The sequence below is a fragment of the Rana temporaria genome, chromosome 4, assembly GCF_905171775.1.
Source record: "Rana temporaria chromosome 4, aRanTem1.1, whole genome shotgun sequence".
Taxonomy (NCBI): domain Eukaryota; kingdom Metazoa; phylum Chordata; class Amphibia; order Anura; family Ranidae; genus Rana; species Rana temporaria.
In genome coordinates, this window is record NC_053492.1 from 38,684,275 (window position 1) to 38,700,453 (window position 16,179).

At 42.7% G+C, this 16,179-nt stretch overlaps 1 protein-coding gene across 1 annotated transcript in view; it reads right to left on the reverse strand.

Moving 5' to 3' along the window:
* LOC120936135 (cytochrome P450 2K6-like) overlaps positions 1 to 12,577 on the reverse strand; it is a 58,342-nt gene extending 45,765 nt beyond the window's left edge. The window contains exons 1-2 of the mRNA XM_040348265.1: positions 11,978 to 12,577; positions 6,717 to 6,901 (exon numbers count right to left, since the gene is read on the reverse strand). Of these exons, the coding sequence (XP_040204199.1) occupies positions 6,717 to 6,899 (183 nt within the window). The 5' untranslated portion in view covers positions 6,900 to 6,901; positions 11,978 to 12,577. The remainder of the gene's footprint in view (positions 1 to 6,716; positions 6,902 to 11,977) is intronic.
* Between the last annotated feature and the right edge of the window lie 3,602 nt (positions 12,578 to 16,179).

Below are 16,179 nucleotides of genomic sequence, written 5' to 3' on the forward strand. Positions count from 1 at the left end.
CCATCATCGGAGCCTTCAAAACGCTGCGCATCCTCCTGCAGCATGTACCCAACACTGTGGTCAAACAGTTCAGGGGACTCCTCAGGAGGACATGGTGGGGCTAGGGAGGGAGTGACTGATGCCATTGAGCAGAGGGAAGAGGCCGCGTTGGCAGCTGCTTTGCCAGACAAAGTACCCTGAGCCTGGGTGAGAGAGGATGAGGAGGATGAGGACGGCTTGGTCATCCACTCTACCAAGTCTTCGGCATGTTGCAGCTCAACACGGCCAGCTGCCGAAAAAAAGGACGAGTGTGTCCCACAGCCACGTGCTGATGAGGATGCACCGTGTCCACGACCAGCACTGTTGCCTCTAGACGCAGAGCCTGCTTGCCCTCTTTTATTGGCTCGTGACTCTCTGCCTCTCCTTGTTGTCCTTCCAGACATACTAATGGCATGCAGAGGACATGGACAGTACACACACCACGTAGGTTTAGGTGCACACTGCAGAGGACACAGACAGTACACACACCACGTAGCTTTAGGTGCACACTGCAGAGGACACAGACAGTACACACACCACCTAGCTTTAGGTGCACACTGCAGAGGACACAGACAGTAAACACACCACGTAGCTTTAGGTGCACACTGCAGAGGACACAGACAGTACACCACGTGAAAGTACTTGCAGCAATATACCCCACCTGTAGTATTAATATGAGAAGATCTCTGCTTCTAGGAGTATATATGAGAAACACCAGCTTTAAGTTAGGTGCACAATGTGCAGAGGACACGGACAGTACACACACCACGTAGCTTTAGGTGCACACTGCAGAGGACACGGGCAGTACACCACATGAGAATACTGCAGCTACCACAATCACCTGCCTGCCTGTCAGTAAATTAGAAATAGCGGATCTAGCTAAACTGCCTGCCTGCTCTATCTACCTGCAATAAATGACTCTCTCTCTCTGTCTTCTCTTAACCACCGCAACACACTACACAAGGCCGACCTGCAGGCTGTCGTTTTTTTGCAAGCTGTGATTGGCCAAGCATGAGGGTCATAGTGCATGCTTGGTCAATCATCAGCCAGCAATGCACTACGATGCCGCAGTGAATTATGGGCCGTGAAACACCACTCAAATTTGGCGCGAACGGCCCGTAACATTCGTATTTCAACGAACTGTCGAACATACGATGTTTGAGTCGAACGTGAGTTTGATTCGAACACGAAGCTCATCCCTAGTTGTAAGACATTCAGGCTGATATGTCAGTCAGTAAATTAGTGAAGCGTGAGGAGACTGATTGGGTGAGCTGAAGGGTAGAGAGATAGATTTGGGTGTCATCGGTGCAGAAATGGTATTAAAATCCAAGGGAGGCAATTAACTGACCTAGGGAAGAGGTATAGATTGAAAATAAGTAACACATGAAGAGCGCACAGCTGCCTTAGTGTGATATTGTTTTATTGATTAAAATCATGGGCATCCCTGGTGGCCTAGTGGCATCCCTGGTGGTCCAGTGTGGGCATCCTCGGGGGGGGGGGCTGCGCTGATAATAGATCATCACAAACCCCCCCGTCAGAGGAGCAGCCGATCGGCTCTCCTCTACTTGCGTCTGACAGACGCAAGTGAGGAAAAGCCAATTACCGGCTTTTCCTGTTTACATTGTGATCAGTCATGATTGGACATGGCTGATCATGTGGTAAAGAGTCTCCGTCAGACTGACCCCACGCAACAACGATCGCCGCAATGCGCGCCCCCGCTCAATATCCTGAAGACGTCATATGACATCTGGTCAGGATATTGAAACCACTTTGCCGCCGTCATTTTGTAATAGGGCGGGCGGCAAGTGGTTAAAGAAAGAACCCCAGAAAAGAAGCGGATTGGTTGCCATGAACAGCTGCTCCAGATTCTGTCTACTCCAATTTTGATAAAAACTCCCCCAGTGGGTTCCTTTTTTTTATTACAGTTCATATTTCATTTTGACTGTGCTTTTAATCTTAAACTCCATTAGGAAAGAATGGTAGGAAACAAAAACATACGCATCATTGACTTTTGAACAATTTAGCCACATCAAAAACACAAAAAGCATAACCTTTTTCTCACAAAGTAAAACAAAATGCATAAGAAAAACACATACCAAGTATAAAGCTTCAGTGTGCGTTAATAATGCATTTAAACAAATATGTAGGCAGTTCCAAATGCAGAAGTACAAACATGCCCTAAGATATGTAAGAAGCCAGTGAAGCATAAATTAAAAATCAGTTTTGGGTGTGCCATTTAACAAGTCTGTAATGTATATATAATATACATTACAAAAAAAAATTTTCTTAGGATTTGACATTTTACAAAGGTAAAAAAAAAAATGTGTGATTGTGACATGTTATTGTTTAGGTTTAAGATGGTGATGTCTAATCCTCTTAGTAAGTTTAGTAACACCTGCCCTCCCTCATTTCCCAGGTGTATAAAGCATTGGCAGGGATGTTTTGTGGAGGTCTACAAGAAGGGTTTTAATGAACCAGGGTCTTGATTGAGAGATCCAAGGTAGAGACATTGGGGTTGATTTACTAAAACTGGAGAGTGTAAAATCTGGTGCAGCTCTGCATAGTAGCCAATCAGCTTTTAACTTGTTCAATTAAAGGGTCACTAAAGGATTTTTTTTTTTTAGCTAAATAGCTTCCTTTACCTTACTGCAGTACTGGTTTCATGTCCTCATTGTTCGTTTTTGCTTTGAAGTAGCTGTAATTCTGCTGTGATCTCCACACTTCCTGGTTGCCTGTTTCCTTATAACCATCATACTGGGAGATTTTGGTCTAAGCTGTCATTACTGTGTGTCTAAAACTCCTCAGAACCAATCAGATTCATTTTAAAAACAAAACACTGCCCTGGATTTGTTTTGTTTTTGTTCTGTGTGTCTTCCCGACTCACCTCTCACCCGGAACTTCATGTATGTACCTTTAAAACGAAAGTGAAACTAGAGGCACATTATATGATAGATTAAATTCAATTTTTAATCATTTTTAAAAGGAATTAGTTAACTTGTATGTCTCTATACCCAATAAACAGTCATTTCAGCAAACATTTTTTTTCCCTTTAGTGACCCTTTAAGCTTTGACAAAAAACAAACAAACCTTGAAACCGATTGATTGATATGCAAAGCTGAACAAGATTTTGCACTCTCCAATTTTAGTAAACCTAGAAACTCTTAAAACTGCCTGAGAAGTATGTAGGATACACCAAGTTGCGACTTTGGAAATACATTGCATCTGGGTGGTCTTCAGATGCATATCATAGTGTATAAGTTATTAAAGAAGAAGTAAAGCCTCACAATTAAAAACAAAACAAAAAAACTAGCTCATTATGTGGCACTTACCTTAGATCGAAACCCCAAAAGTCCTCCTCGGTCCCGTCCACCCCTGCCGCCATGTCCCCTGGAGCTTCTTCCTGTTTTCGCCGCTCCGGTGCTGTGATTGGCCGGAACGGCGATGACGTCACTCCTGCGCATGCGTGCGGGACCGGCAGATCCCCGCACATGCGCGAAAACACAGCATTAACCCAAAATAATGCCATTTACAAAGACGGCACGCTCAGTGCGCCTGCGCCATTGTCTATGGCGCGCATGCGCCGTAGACATCGGTGCCTGTTTTTGTGAAAATATCTCCTTAACCGTGTAGGTTAAGGAGATATTTCTTGCACCTACAGGTAAGCCTTAATCTAGGCTTACCTGTAGGTGCAAGTTGTGTGGTTGGCTTTACAACCACTTTAACCCCTCTATGCTCTGTGTATCACCAGCAGTCATAATATGGACAGTCCTCATTAGTTGAATTGGACTGATTAAATTTAGCCTTTATTTAACTCCAATTCATTTTGCCAAAATTACCTAAACATAAGCTCCCAATTTCTCTCATCAGTGCTAGGATGGGAAGTTTAATTTGGGATATTCTGGCAAAATAGATTTTTGTAGTCAGGGGAACAGTGATTGATTGTTCTGGTCTGTTCATGGTTTCATAAGCTGGAAGGTTGGCTGCTTCTGAAAGAAATTTCCAGAACATAGGACTGGGAGAGTCATATGACCATCCTGGATATTTATTATGGCCTAGCAGCCAATCCATGGAGGGGAGTGTCCAGAAGGTGGCTGGGGATATGATAAAGAGTATGAACCCTGGAGAGATTGTTCTTTCCTCATCAATGAGGGTTCCAAAGCCTGCCCCTCCAAGGCAACCTGTGGACGGTTCTCTGTTCTCATACTCTGTTCTCATACTTGCAGCTCCTCAAGAGTCACCTCTTGGCTGCTTCTCTGATTAATGTTCTAATTTCCTTGCCTGTCAGTTTAGGTGGACGGCCATGTCATGGTAGGTTTGCAGTTGTGCCATACTGTTTCCATTTTCGGATGATGGATTGAACAGTTCTCCATGAGATGTTTAAAGCTTTGTATATATTTTTTTTTATAACCTAACCCTATTTTAAACTTCTCTACAAATGTATCCCTGACCTGTCTGGTGTGTGTTCCTTGGCCTTCGTAATGCCATTTGTTCACTAAGGTTCTCTAATAAAACTCTGAGGGCTTCACAGAACAGCTGTATTTATACTGAGATTAAATAACTACATACAGGTGTACTCTATTTACTAATTAGGTGACTTCTACAGGCAATTGGTTCCACTAAATTTTAGTTAGGGGTATCAGAATAAAGGGGGCTGAATACAAAGGCACGCCACACATTTTTCATGTATTTATTTGTAAAACATTTGGAAAATCAATTATGATTTCCTTCCACTTCACAATTATGTGACACTTTGTGTTGGTCTATCTCATAAAATCCCAATAAATTACATTTACATTTTTGGCTGTAATATGTCAAAATGTGTAAAATGTAAAGGGGTATGAATACTTTTTCAAGGCACTGTACATTGTACAGACAAGTAGTTTTACACTGATCACTGATCCCTGTTGAGCAGGCGGATGACAGGCCCTGTCTGCTCCGCTGTGTAGAGCGGTTACAAACACAGTCCCGCTCTCCTCTATGGGGAAATCGGGTGGAAATAGACGGCCCGTCCATTTTCATCAGATCCAATCTGCCAGACGGATGGATAATTGAACCACCATCCATCTGGATTTTGCGAGCAAATGCAAAATGTGGTGCAGCTCAGTATAGAAACTAATCAGCTTGCAAGTTTTTTTTTGTAAAAGCTTAATTGAACAAGCAAAAGTTAGAAGCTGAATTCGCAATCTCCGGTAAATCAACCCTCTTGGACAGATTTATCCTCATGTCCTCTCCTGTCTTGTCTACCATCTGTCACAAGTATGGGAAAGTATTGGAGTTCTTCTGAAATAGGACACAGAATCCAAAATATATCCAACAAAGGTTTTTATCCTTCCCAACTTTATTAAAAAAAAAAAATCGAATTTCTTGTACAACAACATTCAAACTTGGAGCAGGAGGGCCAGCAGTATCAGCTTATCAGGCTCTATACGATCAACATTGTCCATGTTATGCTGCTTCTTTATTCTCTCCAGTGAGCCAACTGGGGGCAGGGAAATTACTGCACTGTAATCCTTAACTGCAGTCCAAAAAGTGGTGTCATCTTTATCCTCAACAAAAATGCTATCGGTAGTCGTCTCTAAGAAATAGTGCCACATCCAATTAATGAATCAAGAAACAAAAGGGAGATCCCCTAGTGGACTTTAAAGGCTTTATCCTCCTCCCTCAAATGGACATACTTGGACATCCTTGGGTTGAGGTGGCTTAATTAGGGCCCATGGCTGCAGCTGCAGTCATGACCCCAGTATCAATCTTTTCAGCCAGCGATGCTGAATAAAGTAAAAGCAATCAAAGCAGATAAATAGCTGATGGATCGCATTTACAACATTCCCCTGCCTTCCTATCTAGTGTAAACAGGCCTTTACCGGCCTGTGAAAGCATCTGATCAAACCGATCTCAAAATGATACAATGCTTTTGAGGGCAGAGGAGATATCTGGGTTCTAATATACCTCAGATCTCTCAGTAAAGAGGACCTGTCAACAAATACAAATAGAGACAGTGTAAAAAAGAATTTTAAATAAAATAGGTAATAAAACTTTAAGAAAATGTAAAGCGTCCCCACCCGCCATGCTTATGTGCAAAGGCGGACGCACACATAGATGCCGCATGCATGTGTAAATGTCGATTGACCCACATATGTGAGGCATTGTCATGAGACCTCCTTTGTAATTCGAAACTGGCAACCTAAATTGGCTTTTAAAGCATCACCTATGAAGAATTTTATACCAACAATTGTGCTCTATTGTGTTTTTCTGCATTAAAAATCATTAAAGTGTATTTTTTTCCAAAACTATTTGCGTTTGAAAGACTTCTGCTTAAATATCACATAGCATAAAAAAAATGTATCACTTATCATTTTATTCTACAAGGCCTCTGTATATACATATATACAATGTTTTGGGGTTCTACGTAATTTCAAGCAAAAAAATTTTTCCATTTATGTGAGAATTATCAGAATAAGCTTGGGAAGAAAGTGTTTATAGAGTGTAAAATTGTATGTAAATCACAAAAGTAGCTCAACAGAATCATGGGCACTGTTCATATGTTTTAAACTGTATATGTGAACTGTGTATTTAAGCTGTGGGCCAAAGTTATGCCTTACATGAAGATAGTAGAAGGGGAGGAAATTGCTATGTCACTCCATGTTTTAGTTTCAAGTGGAAAATTGTTTGGTTATGCATCTGTATGGTCAGGATCTTACCTCGTAAAATGTCAGGTATGGTTTCTTCATATTTATCATGTACATATTTCCAATAATTGGCAAAGTTGGAGGTCCTGGAGGATAATTTGGATGAACCTTCTTCTTCTGTCCATATAAAATAATTGCCAGAAAAAAACAGGTAGCAATGAACAGGATAATTGTAACTGGATCTGTTAGATACATGTCTGCAACAAAACCCATTGAGAAAAATAGAAATGAAAGACACATGTTAAAAAAGTCAAGAATATAACAGGAATAAAAGACTAATGTAGCGCCCTCTAGTGTGTGCTAACAGAGATGCAGTGCAGGTCTGGCTCTGGGATAAACTTGAGTCACTGAATCTGGGTCAGGGTTATTATTTGAGGCCAGGGCTGGATGACTAATACTGGTAGCTCTCTGATGCCTCCCCCTGGTATCTGGAAAATTGGAGAACATTCTAGAACTAGTGGGTGGCGGTAAGGTGGAGCTGCCTTGAAAATTTTTGGCCTCTCAGCCTATACCCGGGAGTGGGCAGTTTCCTTCCAAAGGAAAATGGGATAACCCATAGATATGGGCCATGCCAGCAGGGGAGTATGATGAGAGATATAGAATTAGTACTGAGGGAGACTGTCAGTGACCCTTGAGGGGCCCCTGCTCAGGAGGGGTTTTACCTCGGGCTGGAAACTCAGGAAAGCTGGCCTGGAAGGATCCCACCACAGGAGGCAGTTGGAGGGATTTATGTCGGAGAGACAGTGAAAAGGAGCAAGTACAGACAGAGAGTAGATCAGCATGGTGCAGGGACCAGACAAGGGGAGCGGCTGTTAGCTGTGACAGTGCTCTCTTGAAGACCTCAATGTGCCAAGTCTTAATCTAACTTTTCCTCTGGCAAATCTTCATGTGCGTATGTCAGTCAGGCAGGACTGTGAGGGAAACCAGTCAGGCATGCCTGGTGGCAGCCAGGTAGGCTAGCATTCTGCAGGCAAGGGGAACTGGCATCAGTGTCCACAGGGAAGCAGAATGAGGGATGTGATGCTGTTCACTCCATTTGTGCTACTTTTGTCAAGAGACTAAGACCCACCCCCCCATGTTGAGGACATGTGGCCTGGTATGGTCCAAGGGGGGTCCAAGGGGGCACTCGCTCATTCCCCCCCCCCTTTTTCTGGCCTACTGGGCTGCATGCTCAGATAAGGGTCTGGTATAGATTTTGGGGGAAACCCAAAGCCAGTTTATTTTTCATTTTGGCAAGGGTTCCCCTTCAATATCCTCGGCACATAAGCTGCACTGCAAGTCGGATCTTTATGATCCGACTTGTGGTGTGACTTCTATTCAAATCAATGGCCTCTCATAGTGAACCATTCATTTTAAATAGTTGTTAAGCTTCAATTACCTGGTACTAAGAATGTAAGGGCTGATGCATTTTCATTACATTTTCCTCTGCTTCCAAGATGGAGTTGATTCCTGTTCTTGTGATACCTCCTGATCGTATTCTGGCTACAGTTTGTACCAGTCTCACTTCACCTTTGGGTGACAGAATTCTTACTGCTCAGATCCATTCTCCTCCTGAGAAAACTTGTGGTCACTGCTTTGACCCTGAGAGTCTCTGCACTGCCGTGCTCCAGCCGTACCATTCTCCCAAGGCTGCTGGCCACTCAGGGAAGAATGAGCTTATTTTGGCTATTTCCCAACAATTCTGGTGGCCTAGTCTAGGTGCTGATGTAGCTGCCTTTGTAGCTGCTTTCTCAATGTGTGCTCAGAGTAAGACACCACGACACCTTCCAGTGGGCTTCCTACAACCCATACCCAATGAAGAGAGGCCTTGGACCCACCTGTCTATGGATTTTATTGTGGAGTTGCCCAACTCTCAGGGCAACACAGTTATCCTTATGGTGGTTGACCGGTTGTCGAAAATATCTCATTGTATTATACTTAAGAAGTTGCCCACATCCAAAGAACTGTCTTCCATTTTTGCTCAGGAGATCTTTCGCTTACATGGGCTACCCAAGGTTATCATAGCGAACAGAGGTAGCCAGTTTGTTTCCAGGTTTTTTTTGTGCACAGTTGAGAATTCAGCTTTCCTTCTCCTCTGCATCGCAACCGCAGTCCAATGGGGCCACAGAACGAGCCAACCAGTTATTGGAGCAGTTTTTACGTTGCTACATTTCTGACCACCATAACAACTGGTCAGACCTCCTACCTTGGGTGGAGTTTTCTCACAATAATACCGTCTCCCAATTGTCTCCATTCATGGCGAATTATGGTTTTCAACCATCCATGTTTCCTGACTCGTTTGTTCCTCAGAGTATTCCTGTGTTGGAGGAGCATCTCAGTGGCCTTAGTTTCACTTGGGTACAGGTCCAAGAGTCCTTGCAACATGCCAATGATAGGTGCAGACTCCATACTGCCCGCAGACGCCTACCAAGATGGGGACAGGTCCTGGCTGAAACTGGCAGTACGGTTTATTGGGCCTTTCCATATTATCTGTAGGATCAATGCAGTGGCTTACGCTTCAGACCTTCCTTCTAATATGCATATTTCTAATGTATTTCATGTCTTCTTATTAAAACCTTTGGTATGCAACCGCTTCATCACCTCGGTACCATGTCCTCACCCAGTTCAGGTTGAGAACAATGAGGAGTTTAAAATACAATCTATCATTGGTTATAGAATGTGGTTTAGACATTAATGGCTGCGTGTTGAGTTATTTCGAGGGGACAGCAAATTTACATTGTTATACAAGCTGTACACTCACTACTTTACATTGTAGCAAAGTGTAATTTCTTCAGTGTTGTCACATAAAAAGATATAATGAAACATTTACAAACATTTGAGGGCTTTACTCACTTTTGTGAAATACTGTGTATGTGTGTGTGTGCGGCCTGCTACTTTTTGGCTGGCGCTGCTTTAAATTTAGAGGGTAGTCTGAGAGTTAGTTGACTCAGACTGTATGTTTTTTCAATAAATTTGTGCCTCTGTTCCAGCCATGGCTGTACTGCGAGTGACCACTTTTGTTGTCTGGGGTGTCGTTACTATCCCAGGCCGAGGGTGGCAGCAGTCAGGTCAAGGTGTTTTGGGTGTTCCCCTTTGGCAGCCAATCAAAGGGAGTTGATCGTCCCGCTGTGCATGCTGGGGAGGAGTACTTAAGGGACAGACGTCACTAGTCCGGGGTCGTCGCCGATCCTGGGTCTGTCGTCCCACCCCCCCCTCGTGTGTGGCCCTCATGGGAGGTGCGTGTTCAAGTGTTCCTAGCTCCGGAACCACGTTGGTCCGTGGTTGTGATCTACTAAGTAGGCCCGGTAGTCAGACTGGGTCTACGCTTGTAGAGTGGTCCTGTGCTGTTTGTCCTAAGAGAGGAAGCCACTCGATGAAGAACCTGTCTAGGAGAGCACCGAGCAAGAGTCTGGTATCTCAGGAGAGGCCTTGAACTTCATCGAAGGATGCACTATTACTGGAAGGCTGGATGATGGTCGCGTGTCAGTTCTAAATTTACAAGAAGTTCTTTTGGAGAGATCCGGGTGCTTAATCCTGTCTTGAGAGGATTTTGGATCGAATATACCTCCATCTTTGTGAACGTCTGTGGCAGAGACTTTACCAAGTTTCTGTGTGACACTCTGGCTGCTAGGTTAGTGAGAGAGGCCTATCCGGGTGCACAATACCCGCTCTGGCTAGAGTGGCAACAAAATCTGCGTTGCTGAAAGCAGGTGTTTCCGAATAGAAGTTATACACCCGAACCTGTTACCTATTACCCTTCCATCTCTTCAACTACTTATTTTATTCTTTTACCGGGTTCAGAAAATAAATCAAAGAAAAAGAAGTCTAAAGTGTGGACATTGAACTTTTTCTCAACTCTCATCTGATACCCTAGATGGCGAGGAAATAGAGGTAACATGCCACCCAAAACAAACCAGCAGCTCCTCCGGGGGTAGTGCTATATATATATATATATATATATATATATATATATATATACATACACACACTCTATATAATATATATATATATATATATATATATATATATATATATATATATATATATTAGGGCTGTGCAAAAATAACTTTTAATTAATCAATTAATCTTTAATTTTTTTGATCGATCAAAATCTTTTTGATCGATTAAAATTCTTTTGATTGGTACTCACCTCTCTACCGGCTTCTGGGCCGTCAGGGAGTTCCGTCAGAGATCCAGTAACGTCGCGGACACCGGCGGTGCTTGCCTTGTCCATCTGAAGGGCTCCTTTGCTGTGTCTTCATATCTACATGCCGGCGGGACCTCACAATCTGCCACACGCAAGGGCTGTTACACTTCCCTCTATCAACCTGGGATTCTACAGCCATCCACTGGGAGTTGTGATAGTTCCCTTCATGGGACATCTACATTCCGACGGACTGATGTTAACCTCTCCTCATCTGGATTCAGCAGTGGTATCGTTGTACACATTTTTATACCAGTATCATACTTAGCTACATGTTTTTATGACTGCACCATTTTTACAGTTTATGTAACTACATCGATTTTGTCTCCAGTGCAATATTTATTTGGTTACCTACTTGAAGACTATAAAAGTTTTAATGGTATTCCCATCGAGCGCTGCCTTTGTGTGTTTTTTGTATCCTGCTATCAATTTTTCCAGCGGTTGGTAGCTGCACTGGGAATCAGCCTGCAAGGAGATCAGCTAAAAGTAGTTGGATCTGTATGTGTGTTATAATTAATCAAAATTAGTCGATTATTTGATAAAAAAACAAACAAACGATTAATCAAACAGAAAAGTTTTGATCAGTAACAGCCCTAATATATATACACACATATGTACACACACAAATCAAGTGGTCCAGGAAAAGTTGTCATTTGAGACAAACCATATAACACCGCTTACAATGATCAGCTTTTATTCATATGGTTTAAACCTTTTATTTTTTTCAAACTCAGGTTCAGAAAAATAAAAACTGCATTGTTATTGCTAAGGATAGACTACATGATAAATTTAATTTTTCATTTTTCCCATAGTTCCACTTTAACCCTAAAATCCTCATTTGACTCACCCAGTGCTCTCACCTAAGCTTATACAGTAAAAAATGCAAAACATGACAAATGGCTGACACAGGCAGGTAAAACTAGCAGGTGTACATGCTAAACTACGCCTTCTAGATTCAAATATACTCTTATGCTAATTTAGATACAACTTTAAAATAATTCTACCCAAAATTGTGCACAGTTAATACAGTTCACAAGATGTTTTTTCCATCATGCATTCTGTATATCATGTTTTTTGTTAGGTGTCTTACCTTATACACTAAGGAAACAGTCCAGTCCTGGGTTACAAACAAACTTCTGCACTTTACAATAAACTATGACGATGCTTGAGAGATTTGCAATGCTAGCGCAGCCTTCATTCCAGGGAGGCCACCCCCACATATATTGTATGCGGAACATATTACAGTGACAGGAGAAGACTTGTTAGACCTGACAATTGTTCAAACATATATGAAAACATGTACCTTTTGTCATATAGAGTATTCACTGTAAGGGGAACTGTACTGTGATGAGCATCTAATTCTTGGCTCAACAGCAATACAGACTAAACACAGAACCATTATCTTTCTATCACCTACATAACAATTCCAATGAGCGCTCATACCAACTAGAAAACATAACACTGCATATGCAGGTAAGAGGCGCCTCTAGATAAAAACAAACTCTGCGGCTTTGACTAAAGGTAAATAATACCCTTGCTTTGGTGTAGACCAGGACCAAGACCTGGTCAAAAAATTCTCAGAGATGGAATATTAATGTGACACTCATGGCCAACATCCGCAATAGATCCCAACTGTCCCTGATTTTGAGGGACTGTCCCTAATTTGGAACAAAGTCCCCCTTGAAAGTTTCCACATTTTGTCATGTTACAACCAAAAACGGTTGTACCATGACAACATTTGTAAAATTCCAAGGGGTGTGAATACTTTTTCAAGACACTGTACTTTTGCTAATAGGTGTCCCTCCTTTCCCATTTCAAAAAGTTGGGAGGTATGCATCCGTATTGCATAAAGTGACAAAATAGAAAGGGAAAGTCGGACTATATAGATTCAGGTCGTTTAAATAGACCTTTGAACTGACAGTTGGCTTTATTTAGGTAACATAATACTGTATATACTCGAGTATAAGCCAACCCGAATATAAGCCGAGGCACCTAATTTTACCACAAAAAAATGGGAAAACATATTGACTCGAGTATAAGCCTAGGGTGTCCATCTGCATGCCTCACTGTGTCCATGTCCATGCCCCACAGTGTCCATGCCACACTGTGCCCATGCCTCACTGTGCCCATGCCTAGACTGACGTTTAACATGTGATTTTATGGAAGGGGTGCCCGGCTTTGAAAAATTAGTGCTCCCTAGCCATAGGTCCCCCAGACAACAAGCTTTTCACTGTAGAGGAGAAACGGGGCTACATGTATGCCAAGTTCTGGGTCCAAGGGACCTACGACCGGCCGGTACTGGGTCCCCAAAGTCACCGGAGGAATTACCATTTAACATGGGAGTCTATGGAAGGGGTGCCCGGCTTTGAAAAATCGGCCGTAGGTTCCCCGGACAACAAACGTTGCTCACTTGTAGAGGAAGAGTGGGGCTACATGTGTGTCATGTTTGAGGTCCAGGGGACCTACGGTCAGCCAGTACTGGGTCCCCAAAGCCAGGGAGATCAGGCGCAAAAAGGTGACTCGCGTATAAGCAGAGGGGGCATTTTCAGCACAAAAAAAATGTGCTGAAAAACTCAGCTTATACTCAAGTATATACGGTATGTTATTTATTGAACAACTTATTAACATGCTGCTAGAATAATGGTTCCCCCTACACCAGTCATGTCCAAAGTCCGGCCTATGGGCCAAATGTGGCCCCCCTGTTGATTTAATATGGCCCCCCTGGGGATTTGGATATATATATATTGTTTGTGGCCGCCAGGGCCACAAAAGATATATACCGTATTTATCGGCGTTGCCTTGGAGGGGACAGGGAGGGAGCAGGACGAGCGCCGTCAGATTACATGAAGAGAATCTCCTGTTTACTCAGCAGCGTCTGTATTGGAAGTCCCGTCTCCTGGGATGCCATTGGAAGACTGTTCTGTCTATTATAAGAGGTGGGACTTTGTATTAAAGGGTCCACAGAGTATTAAAGAGGCCACAAGAGATTTTCCTGTTTGTAATTTGTCGGCACTCGTCCCGCCTCCCCTCCCTCTGCCCTCTGAGGCTGCAGATGGGCATTGATCAGGCTGCACTGATGGCAATGATAAGGCACATGTGAGGCTACATTTATGGCACATGTGAGGCTGCATTGGTTGCAATGGTAAGGCTGCATTCATGGCATATGTAAGGCTGCATTCATGGCATATGTAAGGCTGCATTGATTGCAATGGTAAGGCTGCATTGATTGCAATGGTAAGGCTGCTTTTATGGCACATGTGAGTCTGCATTTATGGCACATGTGAGGCTGCAATGGTAAGGCAATGGTAAGGCCGTGCGTGTTATACGGCGGTATATCCAAATAACACGTCCAAGCTCATCCTTAGTCCTGAGCAGCGCTCTGGGATTCGTTGGGGCCACAAAATATATACAGTATTACACACGGCTCTCCCCGTTCTTCAGCTCCGGGGAGCGATCGCGACGGAGCGGCTATAAACAAATAGCCGCGCCGTCGTCCCGGATCGCTCCCCGAGCGGACCCGACCTCCGCATGTACCGAGGGGGGTCCCGATCGGACCCCCACCCACGTCTAGCAGAGGATGTACAGGTACGTACATGTGCCTGTCCGTGCCATTCTGCCGACGTATATGTACATGAGGAGGTCGGGAAGTGGTTAAACGAAAATATTTTTTTAGCTAAATAGCTTCCTTTACCTTACTGCAGTCTTGGTTTCATGTCCTCATTGTTCGTTTTTGCTTTGAAGTAGCTGTAATTCTGCTGTGATCTCCACACTTCCTGCTTGTCTGGCTCCTTATGAAAAATCTCATGGCAGCTTTTCACTATGGTCCAAGCTGTGTGTCTAAAACTCCTCAGAACCAATCAGATTCATTTTAAAAACAAAACACTGCCCTGGATTTGTTTGTTTTTGTTCAGTGGGTCTCTCTACTTCACAGAAACATGAAACCAGTTTAAAAACGAAAGTGAAACTAGAGGCACATTATATGATTGATTTGTATGTATTTTTAAACATTTTTAAAAGAAATCAGTTAACTTTTATGTCTCCATACCCTGTAAACAGTCATTTCAGCAAAAAAAATGTGTTTCTTTAGTGACCCTTTAAGGTTAAAAAGTTATCCTAGGTCAGTGATGGCGAACCTTGGCACCCCAGATGTTTTGGAACTACATTTCCCATGATGCTCAACTACACTGCAGAGTGCAAGAGCATTATGGGAAATGTAGTTCCAAAACATCTGGGGTGCCAAGGTTCACCATCACTGTCCTAGGTGATGCAGGGAGAAACCATGATATCTTTTTCAGGAATGATAGAACTCTGGAATATTCCAGGAAGCCATGTGTTTAGATATATGCAGCTTGTCCATGCTCTTTCTGCACAATTTCCTCAAGGCTTTCCGCAATTGACAGAATCAGGATTAGAAAAAATAAATAACTAGGAGACAGTAAAATAAATCGATATCACCTTTGTATATTTATTTAGTGAAAACTGCATTATTAGATATACGTAAGTTAAAAGTATGTTGAATGAGAGATGTCCCAAAATTAGAGGAGGAGAATTGGGAGGAGTTTTGGTATTCCCTTTCCAGATATTAGTCTCACTTCGAGACAAGCTTATACAATTCAAGATAACACATAGAATATATTTTCTATAACCTTATAGATTATATTAAATGTGCCCATTGAACTCTCAGAATTGTTGTAGATGTGGGTATACTCCAGGATATTTTATCCATATATTCTTGTCTTGTCCTGCTATAGCGATATTTTGGAGAGAAGTTATAAGGGTAATCACTACAGTTACATCAGTGGTTTTAGAACAGGATGCAGAGATTTGTCTTTTAGGTTTGGTAGGAAATAACATCCCTACTAGGGCAAAGAGAACACAAGTAAGTCTGTTGCTTTTCTAGGTGAGAAAGGCAATAGTACTGAATTTGAAAAAAACAGAAGCTCCCACATTAGCTCCAAACTAGCCGCTGTATAGAGAAACATATTGTAATAGAGAAAGTGAGAAAAAAATATGAGAGTGTCAACAGCTAGAATAATAAGAAAGAATGTAATGTGATGCTGGCTAGAAAAGGGAAGGGGAACAACAAACCACACCATGTTTAGGGGAAAGTATAAATGTTTTTATTTTTCCCCCCCTTTTTTGTTCCTATCCCCCTTTTTTTTTAACTCTTGTTTTCCTTTTCCTTTCCTCCCTTTCTATCTATCCTTTTTGGTCACCACTTTACCCCCTTCACCCTCCCCCTCCCCCTTCACCCTCCCCCTCTTTTGTCTTCCCTTCTTTCTTTACTCACAT